The sequence below is a fragment of the Ambystoma mexicanum genome, chromosome 6q, assembly GCF_040938575.1.
Source record: "Ambystoma mexicanum isolate Mex_15411 chromosome 6q, UKY_AmexF1_1, whole genome shotgun sequence".
Lineage (NCBI taxonomy): Eukaryota > Metazoa > Chordata > Amphibia > Caudata > Ambystomatidae > Ambystoma > Ambystoma mexicanum.
The window spans coordinates 1160118429-1160137035 of NC_090937.1; the positions used below are offsets into that span (position 1 = coordinate 1160118429).

The 18607-nt window shown below is 44.6% G+C and overlaps 1 protein-coding gene across 10 annotated transcripts in view; it reads left to right on the forward strand.

Annotated features, from left to right (window-relative positions):
- Window positions 1-18607, forward strand: part of APBB2 (amyloid beta precursor protein binding family B member 2) — a 1500548-nt gene that overhangs the window by 666018 nt on the left and 815923 nt on the right. For all 10 annotated transcript variants that reach the window (XM_069631754.1, XM_069631756.1, XM_069631760.1 and 7 more), the window contains one exon: window positions 9279-10097. In XM_069631754.1, coding sequence (XP_069487855.1) covers window positions 9279-10097 — 819 coding nt within the window. The remainder of the gene's footprint in view (window positions 1-9278; window positions 10098-18607) is intronic.

Here is an 18607-nt window from a genome sequence, read left to right on the forward strand (position 1 = left end):
CTCTTTAAGCCCAGAAGTTGTTGTATTAACGAGAAGATCAAGCATTACCCAAGCCAAGAGGCAAACCCTTTCGAAGGGATTGTGTCCTCCGACGTATTCCTTATCTTTGATAGATCATCTCCAGCTTGCTGGCCTCAGAAAATCTTTTCAGTAGAGGGCACTGCGCATCGACATCCCTCGAGCCGATGTCCCTCGACAGCCTCCGTATCGGCACCGACGTCATCACGCGTATAAATAGACTCACGCAGAGTCCGTTGCTCAGTTCCATTTTTCCGCGCTTCGTGGTGCCTTGGAATATCGTTGCTCAGTTCTTCAGTCAAATATACTTCATTATTCCTCGGGAATACCGACTCATACTCAATGGCTTCCTCATCCGAACAGACTCCTCCACGGTCCGGCTTCAAAAAATGTCGAGACTGTGGAAAGACAATGTCGTTGACGGATCCTCACAGGATCTGTTTGTGGTGCCTCGGAGTCTAGCACCATTGTTCGGAGTACGAGGACTGCTTGTCCATGACGGTGAAAGCTTTGAAGGAGCATAAGGGGAAGCTCGAGAGAGGTAAGGCAGTTAAAACTTCTTCGAAAGTTTCCTCGGCGTAGTCGAGACATTCGACTCCTCGCCATCACAAAAGACATTCTCATTCTAGGTCTCGAAGCAGTTCCCATCACTCTTCGAGATCTAAGCATTCAAAAAAGAGACGTCGAAGATCCCCTTACTCGTCTTCCGTTTCCCCGAAAAGGGTCTCCTGCCCCACAAAACATAGCTCTCAGGCTGAGTGGGAGGAATTCAGGAAAAAGATGCTTAGTGTCGTCGAGAAAGCAGCCTCGACCCCCTTTGAAGACTGCTGAGGGTGATACCCTGGGTGAAAGATACGAAAAATCAAAACGCTGCGAGTCGCAGCACCCGGCGAAAGAAGCTACTCGAGAGCGTCACAAACCCTCGAGTAAAGGCAAGGTCGCGTCTTCGCAGTCGTCGAAAATCCCTTTGACGCATAGATCTGCGTCTTCGATGCCATTATCGAATGGTTCTTCGACGCACAGGTCAGTCGATTCGACGCAGTCTTCGACGCCGACATCGACGCCGAGAAAGGACAAACTCACGGCCACCCCACAGCCACGATCACGAGAATGTCGTCGACAACCTCGAGTAGAATTCCGATACTCTCGAGTTCCTCGAGGCCTCTACCAACTTTCTCGACGCCTTTTTCGATGGCTTCGAAGCCTTTAACGTCCGTGTCGACGACGTTGACGTTTTCTCAGCCAATTATGACGAATTTGGCCCCTTCTGCTCTGGAAATGGGATTTATACCATTTCCAAGATCTGATCATTCCAGAGCCTTAGCATCTATTTATGAAGAAGGGGAGAATTCGGATCAGGAGAGACCATTTGAGTTGCAGGGATCTGCAACTCCGGTACCAGAGGAATTTACCTCTGAGGAAAGTAGGTTTAAGGACCTACAAGAATTCTTACATGAAGCAAGTGGGTTGGACACTTCCCCAGAAGTAGAATTTGCCAAACCAGACCCAGGGGAACATGCCAAAACCCTGTATAGAACCTTGATGGCAAGGATAATAGAGTTTATGGGGTGGTCTACGCCCTCACCAGCTTTACAGCGAGACGACCTCACAGACATTTTGGTTAAAGGTCCACAGGAGGATACTGCTGACTCTGAATATTTATCCAGACACCCAACTCTGGAGAGTCTGGTTGTGCAGGCAGCAACTTAATCAGGTAGTAAATTGGCTTACCCTACTGTTCCACAGGACAGGGATGACAAGAGATATGACTCTATGGCCAAAAAAGTATTTTCTGCATGTAGCATGGCGTTGAAATCCATCAATGCTACTTGTACGCTCGCAAGGTTCAGCCACACACTTTGGGAGTGTGCTTCATCAGTGGCTGACTGCCTCCCGGAGGGAGAAGAAAGGGAAGCGTTTCTAAACATCATTAAGGATGGTAAAGACGCAATGTGCGAATCCCTTCAAACTGGCATCGATTCTGCTGACGGCATCAGCAGGGCCATGGCGGCAAGTACAACAACCAGGAGATTTGCTTGGTTGCTGAAGTCTGGTTTTGCTCCAGATGTGCAAAGTAGACTCTTGAATATCCCATTTGACGCTCTTCCTTGTTTGGTAAGAAGGCGGATGACAGTTTAGAAAAGCTGCAAACATCAAGGGCAGCAGCAAAATCCCTGGGAGCTGTAATCCGTAGACACCATATCGCCCCTCAGGAACCTCTTGGAGAGGTAAGTCAGTTCGCTTCTATTCCGCATTCGGAAGAGGCAGAGGACTGCCGGTTCAAAGGGGTCAGAAAAAATTCACCCGAGGTGGACGGGTTAAAAATGCAAAAGCCGCAGCAGTAGCAGGTGCCTAATAAACCCTCGGCATCTGCATCAGCTGCCTCCAAACCGCTCTGAGGACTCTCCTCACAAGACACCAGTAGGGGGCAGGTTAACTCAACATCTGACGGAATGGCAGGCTATTACGCCAGATGCTTGGGCATTGGAGACAGTTGCCCAAGGTTACTGCCTGCCTTTTCTACGCATCCCTCAGTCATCCACCGGGGAACAGCTCTCTGAAAGTTCCAGATCCGCTCCTCTTGCAAGAAATTGTAGACATGCTAGAGAAAGGTGCCATAGAAATGGTACCTGTAGCGTTGAGGAACAAGGGCTGGTACTCCCCCTACTTTCTCATACCGAAGAAAGATGGAGGACTGAGACCTATCTTGGACTTATGAGAATTGAACAAGTTCCTCAGGAAGGACAAGTTCAAGATGGTAACTCTCTCTCAGATCCTTCAGGCCCTCCAGCTGCAGGACTGGCTGGTATCTCAGGACCTCCAGGATGCTTATTTCCATGTGCAAATCCATCTCAAACACAGGAAATACCTGAGGTTCGCAATTGGCGGCTCTCATTATCAATTTAGAGTTCTGCCATTGGGGCTGACCTCCGCCCCAAGGGTCTTCACCAAGCTACTGTCGGTAGTGGCTGAAAGTCTAAGGAGGGAAGGGATTCACGTCTACCCCTACCTGAACGATTAGCTGATCATAGCTGTATCTCCGGAACAAGCTCAGATTCAGCTAGATTATGTCTGCCACTTGCTTCACAAACTGGGCTTCTCCCGCAATTTAAAGAAGTCACAGATGATACCATCACAGAGACTCCAGTTCATTGGAGCGGTCCTGGACACTTCCCTGGGAAAATCCTCGCCACCAGAGGTGAGGGCTCAAGATATTCTGCAGATGGTCACCAAGTTTCAAAATGCCCAACGTCTCCCAGCCTTGGACTTTTTGAGGTTGCTAGGCCTCATGGCATCCTGCATCTTCCTTGTGCCAGAGGCTCGCCTGAGAATGAGATCTCTTCAGTGGGCACTGAGAACTCAGTGGTCGCAATTCTCAGGGAGAATGACAGACCTCCTTCGGGTTCCGGACAAGGTGGTTTGAGACCTTCAGTGGTGGGCCTGCCAGAAAAACATCTTGACAGGAGAACTGTTTTGGCAACCATGGCCGGAGATACCAGTAGTCACAGATGCCTCACTCACGGGGTGGGGAGTCCATACCAACGACTTGACCATCAGTGGTCGTTGGTCTCCATCGGAGTACAGACTACATATCAACCTGTTAGAGCTGAGAGCAATCAGACTAGCGCTGAAGGCTTTTCTGTCATCTGTACAGGGGATAAATGTCCTGATAATGACGGACAACACAGTGGCCATGCACTACCTCAACAAAGGAGTCGTCGTAGGATCACTGCCACTGTGCAGAGAGGCAATGCAGCTCTGGTTTTGGGTAATTCAAGAAGGAATCTCTCTATCGGCAGTTCACCTAGCTGGAGAGAAGAACTTGACGGTGGATGCTCTGAGCAGGCAGGGCACAGTCTCCCACGAGTGTGAACTAGCTCAGGAAGTCCTTCAGGAGATCTTCACCCTTTGGGGAACCCCTCAAGTGGATCTGTTCGCCACCAGGACCAACAGGAAGTGCGATCTGTTTTGTTCAAGGGAATTTCCCCCGAGAGGAGCTCTAGGGGACGCGTTCGTAGTGGACTGGGAGTTTCCACTCCTGTACGCGTTTCCACCAGTCCCTGTCATTCCTCAAATGATCAGGAGGCTGAGAAGATTCCGGAGGACCATGATCCTAATTGCCCCAGACTGGGCCAGGAGAACATGGTACCCAGACCTTCTGGACATGTCCATCTGCCTCCAATTCGTCTTCCACTCAAGGAGAATCTTCTCTCACAGAAGGGAGGTCAGGTTCTCCATCCAGACATCAGAACCCTCAACTTTCACGCCTGGCTTCTGAAAGGTTGAGATACAAGGATTGGGACCTCCCTGATGACGTCATGGAGGTGTTGCTTTCGGCCAGAAGGCCAGCAACAAAGTCTTTATACCGCTGCCGTTGGAACAAATTTTGCAGCTGGTGTAGAAAAGAGAATATCGACCTCTTTTCACGTGGTACACCAACGGTGTTATCCTTTCTACTCTACTTCGCAAATTCAGGCCTTCAAGTTGGCACTATCAAGGGCTATCTCGCAGCGCTATCGATCTTCAAGCGCACTGTAGAGGAGCCATTGTATTTCAAATTACCTTTAGTAATACAATTTCTAAAGGGATTAACTAATGTCTACCCTCCAAGACCGTTCCAGGTTCCTTTATGGGACTTAAATTTAGTCTTAAATTTCCTGATGGGTACTCCTTTCGAACCACTCCACTCTTGTTCGCTAAGATTTCTCACCCTTAAAACTGTCTTGTTAGTGGCATTAACATCTGCTAGAAGGGTGAGCGGATTACAAGCTCCATCTTGTAAACCCCCTCATACAATTTTTCATAAAGACAAAGTTGTCTTACAGGTGAAGCCTAATTTCCTCCCATAGGTGGTTTCTGAATTCCACATCACTCAGAAAATTATCTTACCTTCATTCTATCCTCCTCCCCATTCAGGGAAAGAGGAAGAAAGGCTACACAGGCTGGACCCAAGGCGGGCTTTAAGCTTTTACATCAGCAGACTTGCTAGGATTAGGCAAGCAGACCAACTGGTCCTAGGTTACTCAGGGCACAAGTTGGGACTACTGATAACAAAACAAACCATTTCCAGATGGATTATTTTGGCCATTCTGGAATGTTACAAACTAGCAGGGAAAGAGCCTCCTCAAAATCTTAGGGCTCATTCAACCAGGGGTATTGCAGCCTCTTCGGCCCTCCAAAGAGGGGTTCCGGTTCAAGACATATGTGCGGCTGCCACATGGTCGTCCGCACATACATTCACAAGATTTTACAACCTGGATTCCTCCTCTAGTCAAGAGACTAGGTTTGGCAAAGCTGTATTACATTCAGTTCATTCCTAAAGGGTAACATGGCGTTTTTACTTCCACCTCCAATTACACACCACTGCTATGGGAGTCTATCAAAGATAAGGAAAACGTCGGAGGACACAATCCTTTCAAAGAACAAGTTACTTCTTATCTGGTAACGTTCTTTCGATAGGATAGGATAGGCGGAGGAACATCCCATCTCTAAGGAGGGAATGCTCCTTACCTAAATAATACTAAGGGACGTCCTGGTCTTGTCAGTACAAAACAAAATGCTGTTTGTGTTAAAAAAACCTATGCTTGCCCTCACTTCTAATATATAAATGTAGTGTAGGGTTGATTCAACCAAAATAGTGTTCAACATAAAGTCTGGAGCTATCTCTAGCCTCCCTTTGAAAGTTCAGGATACAGTTTTTTATCGATTTCAGCTTTTCAAATGTTCCTTCTTGAAGTATCAGTTTATGGAACAATATTCCACAGAAGCTCAGGGGTTCCCTTAACCAAGCATCAAATATTCAGACACAAAAAAACAATGTTAAAGAAGGAGTTCAGGGTTTCCCTTCCCCAAGCTTCATTGTCAGGAGCAGGCCACACCTTTTGAGATCTTTTGTGGTTTGTGATCGAAGAGGTAAGGCCTGTCCCCCCTGGTAGCCATGATGCGGTCTGATAGAAAACAGAACAGCCAAGAGGCTACCCAGAGAAGGCAGTCTCAAAGAGGAAAAACCCCCATAGTGGAAACAAATGTCAAACTGGAGCAGCAGGTGATACAGGGGCTTGAGAATTCCACGCAACAAATTCCCACATTATCAGCAGGCCAGATCACGGAAGAACGAGGATGAATGAAGGCAGGAAAACAAGAGGCTGATGAAAGGGAAGGCCCGAAGCAAACTGGCAGCAGGAGGAATAAGGGTATACTGAAGCCAGGAATAGGAGCGAAACGAGGGACTAGAAGAAAGAAGATGGAGGATTGGGAAAACAGGAATACAGGGCCAAAAAAACCAGCGCCAAGCAATCAAGTACAGGAATCAGATTGCGATGCACTGCTTAGCCAAACACCGGCGCTCTTAAGCTCCCAATGTAATGCACAAACTTGTATGCTTACGTCATGTTGTGTAATGCTGGATGTCAGCGCCATCTTGGGATGGGTCGACGTCCTGCATATCGTCGCCATTGCAACTGCCAAGCCTGGGAGCGGCAGTGTATGGAATGTGACATCCAAGCCCTGTGATACCAAACAATATTCTAAAAGGTGCTCCGGGGTTTCCATCCCCCAGCTTCCTGCCTTCTTGGCAATTGAACAACTATTTGCAAGTTCATCAGAGGGTTATATTCTTAACCCTCTGTAGGCTTTTAGTTTGACAACTTTCACTTATTGTTAATATTGCCCATTTGGCTTTTTGCTCACTTTTCACTTTACTCACTTTTCACTGGCTCCCCTCGGAATTCTTATTTACTTCTTTCATTCTTTTTCTCTGTTTGGAGGCTTTTGAAAACGTGCTGTCTGCACTCAACCACTCTGCTACTCTGTATTAATTCCTTTCACACGCTCACTGGGTTTCCCTCAGATTTAGAAACTCACTGGTAGCAACGTTTGTCGTTCTCGCTTCCTTTCTGGAATCTGCCCCGCAGACACCTCTAGACTGTTGCTTCCAGTCAGGTGGGCGAGTATCTGTTGGTCACAGAAAAGGGCCTGCTTCCAAGGCTTCCTTCTCTGTCGCTCTCCGGCTCCCTGGAGACACGGCTCCCTCGCAGGCACTCTGCTACAGTATGTTTTCCTCCAGCATCCCGTTCTTCTACTGTTCCTCTGAGGTAGCGCTCACCTTTCTGCTCCTTCCTCTTCAGCTCACTGTGCTGGAGGTTCCCGAGCCTGTGACAACAAAATGGCCCACTTGCTTTGGGCAACACAAGTCTCCTGGAATCTCTGCCATTGACCTGGCTCTGATCCGAGCCCTAACATGACTCAGCCACGCAGCCTCCCTGTTGCTCTCCTAACTGCTGACTGACTCTCTGTTGTGTGCTCCACCTTTTATACAACTGGGCCCTGTCAAGGGGTTTCAGGTGTGAATCCTTGGCTTTCTCTGCCTGACTCCAACTACACCAATTATTGGGACATGCCCGACTTGCAGTTCTGTAGTCTTCAGGACCCCCCTTCTTCGTCCCAGTACTAAAGTGGTGTTTTCTATGTGCAATCTGCATTACTCTAGGGGGGTTATCTTCCTCTTCTCAGTACTTGGTCGGATTTCAAGGGGAAAGGTAAGATAGCGATAACAATATCCTACGAAAGCTGAGGGAGGGTAAGGTAAGTCATAATTGGAAAAGGGGGAATGCCATGTCTCGCTCTTAGGCATCCTCTTCCCACTCCCCAAGGACCCCACACACAGGTGATTAATCCTCACTTGTCCGCCCCAGGATCAGGATCCAAAAGTGATTGCCCTTCCCTGGCCACCTGAGCAAAGGATCCTAGGGGAGTAAATGTGAGAACGCCATTGGGTTTCTCACACAATACAGTTTCAAGGTAACTACTGGGACCAAGAAGGTGTGAACAAAGCTGGGGAAGGGAGCTAGGTGCTTGTAAAAAGATTAAACAAATAATCTGTAATGCTCAGACTGAGGTTGAGAGAAAGTTAGTCTGCAAGCAGAAGCAGGTTATCCTTGTGGCAGTAAGGCAGACAGAAGAAGCAAAGAGGCTGCCCTTTTTTTGGAGCATAGGCAAGAGGAGTGCCTTGCATATCTGTAGAGGTCAAAGTATCTTGTATATAAATTACCTAACCATCCTGAAGTATAAAGTTGAAGCAGATAAAACCAGAACTTTGGTTGAGTATAATACTGTCAGTGGATGTCACATTGACGTATGTTGAAGTAGTGGCATACTGTGGAACCAAGGAGACTGTTTCCACAGTAACAGTAGTAGAAGGGTGGTTTTCAAGAGGAAAGCAACAACCCAAGAATAAGCATCCTGATAATTGTATTAAATGTACTGTAGAGGTTATGAACACTTGTAGAATTGTAGAAGGAGAAGTTGCTAATCTATTCTTTGAACTTTGGCAAAACAATCTTGGAAGGAAGACATCCAGGATTTCCATTGATGCTATTTTCTTGTCTGGAATTGGAAGGGGATCATTTCAACTGAAAGCTGAAGAACTGTTACCAGTGGATTTTTATTTTCTGAACATATGTTTCATTTGAAGTTTACAATAACTGGTTCAAGACTTGAATTTTCTTTTTTTGAACATTTGGGGAAATTGACTTTGAATAATGCTGGGGATGGGATTTACCCAGGCCAGGTGAAGGTCATTCAAATTACTGGTTGTTTATTTCACTCTTTTATTTTGTTTATAATTCACTTTGAATGTTTTGTTGTTTAGTGTGAGGGCCAGTTTATTTATGTTAGGAGTTATTCCCTTAGCCTTTAGACTAGGTAGGGAATTCCCTAATAAAGTAGGTTTAGCGAGGATTTATTTGAAACGTTTGTCTTTAAAAAAATATTTAATTCTGAGAAAAACACGAGCAGTTGTCCACTTCGCACTATTGACCCCTCACATGCATGACGCTGCACATTTAAAATCACCTTCCTCCGGGGTCTGCAACCTACGTCTCTTCAGATGTTTTGGACTGCTGCCCCCATGATCCCTCACCACTCACTATGCTGGCTCAGGCTAGTAAGAGGTGTAGTCCAAAACCCATGGAAATCCAAAGGCTGTAGACCCAGCCAGTGCTTCATTTGGACGTTTGGTTTGTTCTTATCCTGAACTGAACTGATGGGTGAAGTGGCTCATGGTGCTTGGGAATGAGACGTGTGTCCGCTACCACCCTGCACATTCTGTTCCTCTGTATGCAGATATTTTTCTCCTGCTAGGGAGAAGTTTCTGTTAAGTGTCTGCTGCATCATGATGCTTGGGGTGTGCAAAGCTGTGGAAGGCAACAGTTTCCTCCTCGTGTTCTCTCATGCTAATGCCCTTTTCTTTTTTTTTTTAGTTGATTCCAGTGTGGAAACACTGCCACCCGTGTTTATGGCAAGCCACAGTGCCACGGACATAGCAAACCGGAACACTGCTGTGACTCCTCCAAATACACTTAGCCTGCGGTCCTCCCACAACGAACTATTGAACACAGAAGTTAAGCACACCGAGACAAAGAGCACCACACCACCAAAATGCAGGAAAAAATATGCGCTAACCAACATCCAGACCGCCATGGGACTGAACGACCCTGCAGCACAGCCCCTGCTGACCAATAGCTCTTCAAATATAAAGTTAGTGAAGAATGGGGAGAACCAGCTGAGGAAGGCGGCTGAACTAGTCCAGCAGGACCCAAATAAAAACATCAGCTCCTCTACTGCAGCCATCAACATCATCTGTGAGAAACTAGAGGGCAAGGAGCCCATCCCTCAGGACTCTTCTGGCTGTGAGATCTTGCTGTCCCAACCCAGGAGAACCAAGAGCTTCCTAAATTATTATGCAGACCTGCAGACTTCCACCAGGGACCTGGAACAGACTCTTGTCAATGGCGAAACACTTGGGGAGGAGAAAGCGGAGCTAGGGAGCAGCCAGGTCACTGCTGTGCTAGTTAATGGTGGCCCTCTTCCTCCAAAACTTAACAAGTCACCTAGCTCCGATGATGGACAGGTAGCCACTGTCTCTTCGAGTCCAGAAACTAAGAAGGACCACCCTAAAACTGGGGCAAAAACAGATTGCGCATTACACCGGATTCAAACTCTGGCTCCCAGCGATGAAGATTCAAGTTGGACAACATTGTCACAAGATAGTGCTTCACCTTGCTCACCGGATGAAACAGGTACGAAAATAAAACATCTGTGGTCCATGGGCTTAATTAACTCATCACTATGCGTGCAGTGTTTTCGCATAGTGTGCGTCCGATCCAATGAAGGTACATAAAGTGGTTCAGAAAGGGTTTGCCAGTGGTGCAAAAAGTAGTAAATAAATGCTTTCCTAGTTTAGTGTAGGCATAGGCCCTGGGCATTTCCTTTAACGTTGATAATTTAAATGTAGAACAGAATCATTTATTGGTCAAAAGTAGACATTGCTTCAAAACTCCCCCTCTCATTCTGGCTGTCAAAAAAGAAATTCATCCCTGTAACCTCTTTCAACCGCAGGAGTAACATATCTGACAATGTTGGAATTCCTGCCACTACATATTAAACCTTTTTTATTAATTGCAGGCCTACCTTTGCGTGTTTGCAGTTGTCGTCATTGTGTTAGGTGCAGTGAAGAACATTTGAGTATAACTTTATGCCATTATGTGGTTTTGTTCCTTCTTTTATGTCTGATTTTATTTGAACCTCTGAGAATTATAAAAATGTGTTTCTGTTTAATTACCTTCTCTATCTGATCCTATGTGTGCAGATGCACCGTTTTAGCTTTTCTTTTGTTTCTGCGAGTCAAAAAGTTAGTTTCCCTGTCCTGCTTACCATCAGATGTTCACATAATGAGGTCTGCCGATCCTCAGGAACTGAAAGTATAAAGGCTGGAGGCAGTCTGGTATTTTGGGGTTCAGCAGGCTGATTTTCTTTGCACTGGGTTCGTCAAAATGGGTTCTGGGAAGAGCTTGTAACCGAGGAGAAGACAGTTGTGGATGACTTCCTCACGTATGTAAGCACTAGCGGTCCACGCAGTAACAATATCGAACATCTCACCATTCAGTACTGGCATCCCCTCTTAGTGCAGGGTATCCAGTATAAATAATACTCTCCAGCTTTTTACGCGTCATGTACACAAGTCCCCAACTGGAAGAGCATATCGGGACTGTCTGCACACAACTAAAACAATCACTCATTCATGAGAGCTACTCCTACTAACAGGCAAATGCCCCTGCAGGGACTGTTCAGCAGGTCTTCCAACCAGAAATATAAAGCAATTCATACTTGAAGGGCTCCAATAGAAACTAAAAATAAATACCAGCCGGTCAAGTGGCACACCGAGTAGAGCGCTTACTTTGACATCCGTGCAGAGCTTGCTAATGCAGGTTTGAATCCCGGCGGGGCCAAACTCAGCCTCTCATCCTTCCGAGATCGATAAATGAGCACCACACACCGTGGGTAATAATAAGCAGCGCTCCGATACCTGAGGGTTTGTAGAGCTATATAAATGCGAAATTATTATTATTATTTATTATTCTTATTAAACTCAGACCATTGTTTGTCTTCTCAAATGTTGATGCAATTAGGTTGTACATGCAAGTTTGTTTATTACATATGATACATTGAGGTGTTCGAATGCGCCTTTATAGGCATTTCAAACCCACAGAGTTAATGCTAGGTTGGTACATTTGTGTGGCACCAGTTGGCTTGAGGAATCAAAGGTAGTAGTTTGCATTACGTTAATTAGGCTCTTCTAGTCTACAACCACGAGCTAAATAGCTCCCATCAATTTCAATGTCTGTATGCCATGTGAAACTAGTCTCAAATAAGCTCCAGTGAATTCAGGTGTGATGGTGTAATAAGCTGTTAAATGGATTCTTCTAGGTGTACAAAATAAAATGACAAGTCCTTAGATTTCCAAGCGTAGAGAGATCCACCCCTTCTAGGTAATATTGCTGGTGCCAGTCTTAAGTTTCTGGTTGGTAGTCAACAGGAACAGTGCCAGATACTATCTGTTAAAGGCTTGTGGGTTGATGAGGTTGTAAAATATTCAAATTGTTATCTTTGACGAAGGCCTTGTGGTAGCAGAGAATATTCAAGCGTGTCGTGAATTTGAGGACATCAAGATCAGCTCATAGTAGTTATGGGAGGTCATTCCATCGGACTGAGTCTTGAAGTGCAACTCCACATTTCTTGTACTTGATGAATATTGTATATGGCAGTCCAACATAGCAGTGCTGCATTTTATCATCCCTGCTTCAGAAGTCTAGCAAAAAGAGTAAACCATGTTGCAATGATCAATGGCATAGCCTAAATGACAGTAACATAATTAATAGCTCAGATTAACATTTTGAGTGTCCATTGTTAAGTGGTTGAGGGCCGACGCAGCATGCTTTTTATTTGCCTCTTAAATGTGGTTTTTCGGTCCTCATCACTAGTGTCTTATGTGTGAATATTAGTCCTCTTCCTAGTCCTCTGATTCCTGGGCTGACTTACAGCTTCCACTGGGACCCTGGAACACGGTCAGACCTCACCCCAGAACTCACCAGAGGGTCAGTGCAGGTGACAAGTCAATCCCAGAACCCCCTCCACTCATTCATCAGTTCCTTGACTGCAGCGAGATCCCAAAATACATGTTTTTGCCACGGAAGGCAATTTTTAAGTTTGTGGGATAAAGTTGCTCTAGCCCCACAATTGCCACACACTTTTTTGGAGGGACCACAAGACCTTTCTTTTCTTCATTGTGGCTTGGCAGCCTTCCTTTCAAGGAGTTGGTCTTGTACTTCATTGTTTTTGAGCTGGTATATAATTGTTGCACCCCCTCACTTTGGCAGAGGTTTCCCTCTCTTAGAGGAACCCTGCAACACTTGAGAATTTCCAGCCATGGCCCATCATCTGCTTGGTGTAGCTAAGCCCCCGAACCAGATTTCCAAGAAACCTTTAAAATGGGTGTCCTCTGTCTTCAGCAGGCCTATGGCTTCTATGTCATGGGCTCCTCTGTGGTTTTCCAGGCACACCATGTGAGCTCCCATCCCCATATTCGCCTTCATTGGGTTGTAGTTCGGTTCATCATCTCTTTTAGCCGTTCTGCCTTGTTAAAGGATGTTCTGGGTGGATGTACGTTAATATCACGAAAACCAAAATCTCGAACTACAAAATGACGAACACAATAGGTTTCTCCTTTTTTTATAATTTGAGATTATTTATTTTGTTTGTCCATCGCAACACATGTTGAGTGATTGCAGGAGACACCCCCGTGAACCCCACAGACCAAAATACAGAATTAGAGGAGCGGGGAACCCCTGAACCCCTCATTTGGTATTTTGGATTACAAGATTTTTTTTGTCCCAAAATGCGGGACTTTGGGGGATGCAGGATTTTAAATACGTATTTTTACTTGTGTATAGGTATTAGATGGGTATTTGCCAGGCACTGTTCATATGCCCAGGTACTCGAGCCATTTTCCAACTGTTGCCACCTTGTGGCCAGGTAACCCGATTTCGTTTTTTGTCTGCCAGCCTATTGCCCATCTCATGCTCACACGAAAGCCAAATCTGTTATCTTTGCCAGTGCTTGTTATAAACAAGGATGCTGTGTGAGAAACGGATGCCAAAATCTGCATCCTAATTATTCGTCAAGTAACAGAAGCCACACTTGGTCCAGTCCGCTTTATTAAATCAGGAGCTGGTTTTACTTGCAATTAAGCCTTTGTCCCTCCACAAATCCCATCCCTCTCCTGCCTCCACTTCCCATGACATTAGCTTGGGCTTCTAGGCAGCGCTTTAGTGCCTCCAAATTGGAAAAAGAGGTGAATAGTCTGTGTACCATAGAGAGGATGCCTGCTTCAAGTCAAAGCCTTTAATGTTTCTAGCTAAGAATGCAAATTCACAATGTCTAGTGGAAATTGCCTTGAGAAAAATCTCCAAACTTGTATTAAGTAAAACATTGCATCAGGAAACAAAAAATGATAGTCCATCCAAACAAAAAAGCATCAGTCACATATATTACATCTAGCAGGATGTAAAATGTGCACTCGACACTAACCACTAAGTAGTGATATTTGACTCTTAGCTAGTAAGAAACGATGTGCTGTTTGTATATGTAGAATTGAGGTGGTGAGTGACTTTTTATGGCTCACTAATAGCTTGCAATTTGAGTTGTTGCACCCTGCATCTAGCATATTTGAGAAAGAGCCATCATTCTCCCAAACAGAAGAGAAATCCCTAATCGGATGCATTCTGTTCAAACTAAGTTATACCAACAAATGACAGCAAACCGCTCTTAATGTTAATAATCAACAGTACTTTCAAGCGGAAAAGAAAGACTGTGTATAACAACATAACACATAGATACAAAAAATATTCATGCATTTCTTATACTATTTCTTAAAATAGAACTAGGTGCCTGGTGAAAATAGATATCTATAGAAAAACAAGAGCCCAATCTATACAGAATGAATAAGCGAAGTTCAATTTGTCAGAAACCTTGTAAATGGATTAATAAAGGAGACCCACAAGGCCCTGATTAATTCTGCAAATGCCTACTACTATAAGAACATGACGTCCCTGACAATTTGACATAATTCAGTCCATTATTGGACTAGAGTTTGACAGTTTGCTTATTTGCCACAATCACTGCTTGATAATACCACTTATCCGCTGAACTAGACCTCGGGTGTGCAACACAGATGTTTTGAACTATGGCTTCCATAATACCTTTATATTTACTATGATGGCTAAAGCTGATGGGAGTTGTGGTTCACAACGTCTTGTAGAGCCCTGATGCTAAATCAGTGTATTGATTCTGGGAACTGCCCAAGGATACTATGGATGCCTGCTTTCTGACACCAGTTGTATCTTCAAGATGGGGATCTGCTGTCTTTGTTGCGCAGACTGGTTCACATTAGGTGTTACATTTCATCATATTTGCAGTTGACCAGCATCACATAAGTGTTAATATCAAATAGTTTAGAAACTATTTCCTGCAATAAAAATGGCTGAATATTTAAATTGCATTCATGAATGCAATTTTCATTTTTTTGCATTCACACTTAAATCCTCATGCAGAGAAGAAAGTAACTTATATACGCGTTAGAAGCAGAGTTAATGTATATAATGTTTGTTGTTTATGGACCTTAAATTAGACAGTCTTAGTAGACTAATGCTTGTAAGGTGATTCTGTTTCATTTATTCAAAGAACATTACGCTTCAACTGAACCAAGGAGTTTTAGTTTAAATGAGCTCTGCTTTTGAACAGGTTTTATGATCTACTTTTGGTGTGTGATTACCTTAGAGAGAGGCTTCATTATGCAATAAAAATGATCGCCATAATCACAGACCACCCTCTTCCATCCTCTTGGAGTACAGGTCACCTCTAAATCTTTGTGACTGGAATGCATGGGGGAACTTCTGAAGTGCAAGGCTCTTTGTGAAGGAAAGAAATCAGAAGCAGACCCAAACAGATAAGACATTCCAGAGGACAAGTGATGAGCCAGTTCATGAGGGTGCTAATTAGTGGGAAATCTACCAGGGATGAAACAAAACAAAATGAAAATAATTATATATAAGAAAACAAGTGACTTACAAAGATAACATTAACCTACAGGTGCAAGTGCTTCAAACTAAAGAGGGTTTACCTTATAAATATGCAAAATTACATTTGGGTAGGGAGGATGGGGGGACAGGGTACGGGGAGCTTCCTCTTTTGCAAGTAAGTGAAGTCTAAGCTGAGCTTTGAAGAAATCCACAGTTGGGCTGGCTTTGATTGTGATGGACAGCAGGTTCCAATGGAGCGGTGCAAATAGAGAGACGGAGCAATAGTGAAATGATGAACAGGGAGATCATGGGACAGTGAGGTTGAGTGTGGAGGAGGATGGGAAGCAACATGTTGGTGAGTAAATGGATATACAATGAGACCGGTACTAAAGAACAAGACCATCAATGGTTTTTTAGTCTAGGAGAAGAATCTTGAAAAGTGAGCGGTTGTGTATGAGTGCTAACCAGAATCTTGTTGGTAAGTAGAATGGGGGAGGATCTGGGTATATTGTTGAGAGTGCAGATAGCAAAACTGAGGAGTTCGTCTAGAGGGAGGAAGGAGTAGAGAGGATGTTCCAGGAATAGGCTTTAGCAGTAGTCCCATTTGCTGGGCATGTGGGTGGAGATTATAGTTTTCGTGGGTTGGTTAGTAAGAAAAGGACACATTTTCCAAATGTTGAAGAGGTCTACATGAGCAGCAGAGGCAGTGGCAGCGATTCATTGTTTCAGTCAGAGGTTTCTTTCAAAGAGGACCCCAAGATTGCGAGCTTTGGCTGAGGGAGCAAGAAGGTCAGGCAAGAAAATGATTGGAGAGGGGACTGAAGTGGGAAGGCATTGGAAGCCAGGAGAATGATGACTGCCATTTTTGATTCAGCATGAGGCAGCAGAGAGCCATCTAGTGACAAATTGAAATGAGAGAGTTCATCATCCGTTCCAAGTTAGCTGCGATGAAGGAGGAAATGGAGAATAAAAATGATGTCCTAAGCAAAAAGGTGATTGCGAAAGCCAAAGGATGAGAATTCTTCCTAAGCCAGAGGTATAGAGGGTGAAGAGCAGAGGTCCAAGTATTGATCCTAGGGGCACACCAACTACAAGAGGGATGAATTTAGAGGTTTGCAAAATTCTAGGTAGGAGGCGATTCAGGGGAGAGTTGATTTGTAAAACCATAAATCCTGGAGGGTGAGGAGGAGGGAGGAGTGATCAATACTGTAGAAAGTGGCAGGGTGGTGAGTATAGAAGAGTTTGGAGTGGTGAGTCTCAGGGAGAAAAGTTGGGGAGATGCAAGAGTGCCGTCTTCGTGGATTGTTTACTACATAAGCCAGATTGAAGTGGATCGCCAAGACCATTATCCTCAAGGTACTTAGTGATTTAGTTGAAGACCACTCGCTGAAGCACATTAAATAATGAGAAAGGAAGGAAACTGGGTGATAGTTTGCTGGGACATTTGAATCAGTGCAGATTTTATGGAGGCAACGAAGAGTATAGTGGGGGAGGTTAAAGAGTGTGTGTATATATACATAGGAGACTACGCGGTTAATTACGAGGAAGGTGGTAACCATGCCGCTATTAGCGGCATGGCTACCCCCTTACCGGGTTCCGGGTTCCTTGAATGAGGAATTACCGGGGCCCTCCAAGGTCGGAATGGCCGAATGAGGAATTACCAGGCCATTACGACGGTTTATAGTGACTTTTTTGAATGCCATTTTGTCACCCTTTTTGCCGAAAAAAATATTTCAAATGTTTTTTTTTTAATTTAATTTTTGAAATGGGGGGGTCCCCTAACCCCCCTTTTTTTAAACCCTTCTTTTTACTTACGAAACAAAAAAAATATATAAAATAAAAATAAAAAAAATTCTAAAAAAAATATTTCGGCAAAATGGTTTCGACATAATGGTATTTCGAAAAAATGTTTTCGATAAAATAACTGGATACCCATTCCGACCTTGGAGGGCCTGGTAATTCCTCATTCAAGGAACCTGGACCCGGTACATCCCCATTCCCATTCAATAGGGCTCAATGGGAATGGGGATGATACTAACAATGGGCCAGTTAATAACAAGCCCGTTGTTAGCATGCTGGTCTGCTCACGGGACCCGCTAAGGACGCCTGGTAAAACCAGGCGTCCTTAGCGGGTTCCTGCAAGCAGACCTCGTAATTGGGCGGTAAGGGCTTGAAGGCTCTGGCACCTTTACCGGCGCCGTTAACCCCTTACTGCCTACCTCATAATGACCCCCTATGACTTTAACCATTTAGGGAGCAAAAGGATCAATAAGTGCACAGGATGGGTTGGTGCTACGAAGGATGGGTACTAATTCAATATGAGAGGTAGAGTGGGGAAGTCCGACCGGCATGAAATCATTAGGGCCCATGAGGCAGCACCACTGCAGGTGCTGCATGAACAAAGCTTGTAATCACGGTAAACAAACAAACAAAGCAACATGGTGACATCAGGGTATGCAGCAGATCTAGTGGAGCCCCCGTGGGCTTACCTTCATGATTTCAGAAAGGTTCTACTGGTCGGGGTCGGGTCGTCCTCATGTCTTGATGCGCCTTGAAACACCTTTTTGCTGTAGAGGCTCATTATAAATAACCAAGTAATAAAAATAAATAAAACTATTCACAGGGAAAAGCAGAATGTTAAGGACATACACAAATCGCTGTAGCAGAGGCATCTTAAATATATTGTCTTGCATAAGGCTATAGTCTGTTTTTTTTTAAATGCTTAGTTCTAATTCAATCTTGCATTCCTTTTTTCTTGGGTTCCTAATGCAGGTTTCCTATCCTGATCAATTTTACTTCCTAAATAGCTAAACGTTGGCCCAGATGCAGGGTTTTTGATGTTTGCAATTGGTATTGTTTTTTTGTGCAAGTTACCTGGTGGAAAGGGATCTTGAAGTTTGCCCTCGTTTATCATGACCTTTTGAACTGATATTTTTACTACATAGCTTTACTTCCTTTTGGCCTGTAAAATAATTCCTGCAGCATGGGGCCTACCATACAGTCACAAAGCATGAATCACCCCCAGCAACCAGACACAATCCCATAACACTGTCATCATAGTGAAAAATATTTTGTAGCCTGTTTACATCCTTATGGGAGGCCAGTGTTTCTAGGCTTCCGTTAACATCAAGCTTACAAATCTAAAGAGTTCTAGTACCAACTTATTCCTATAG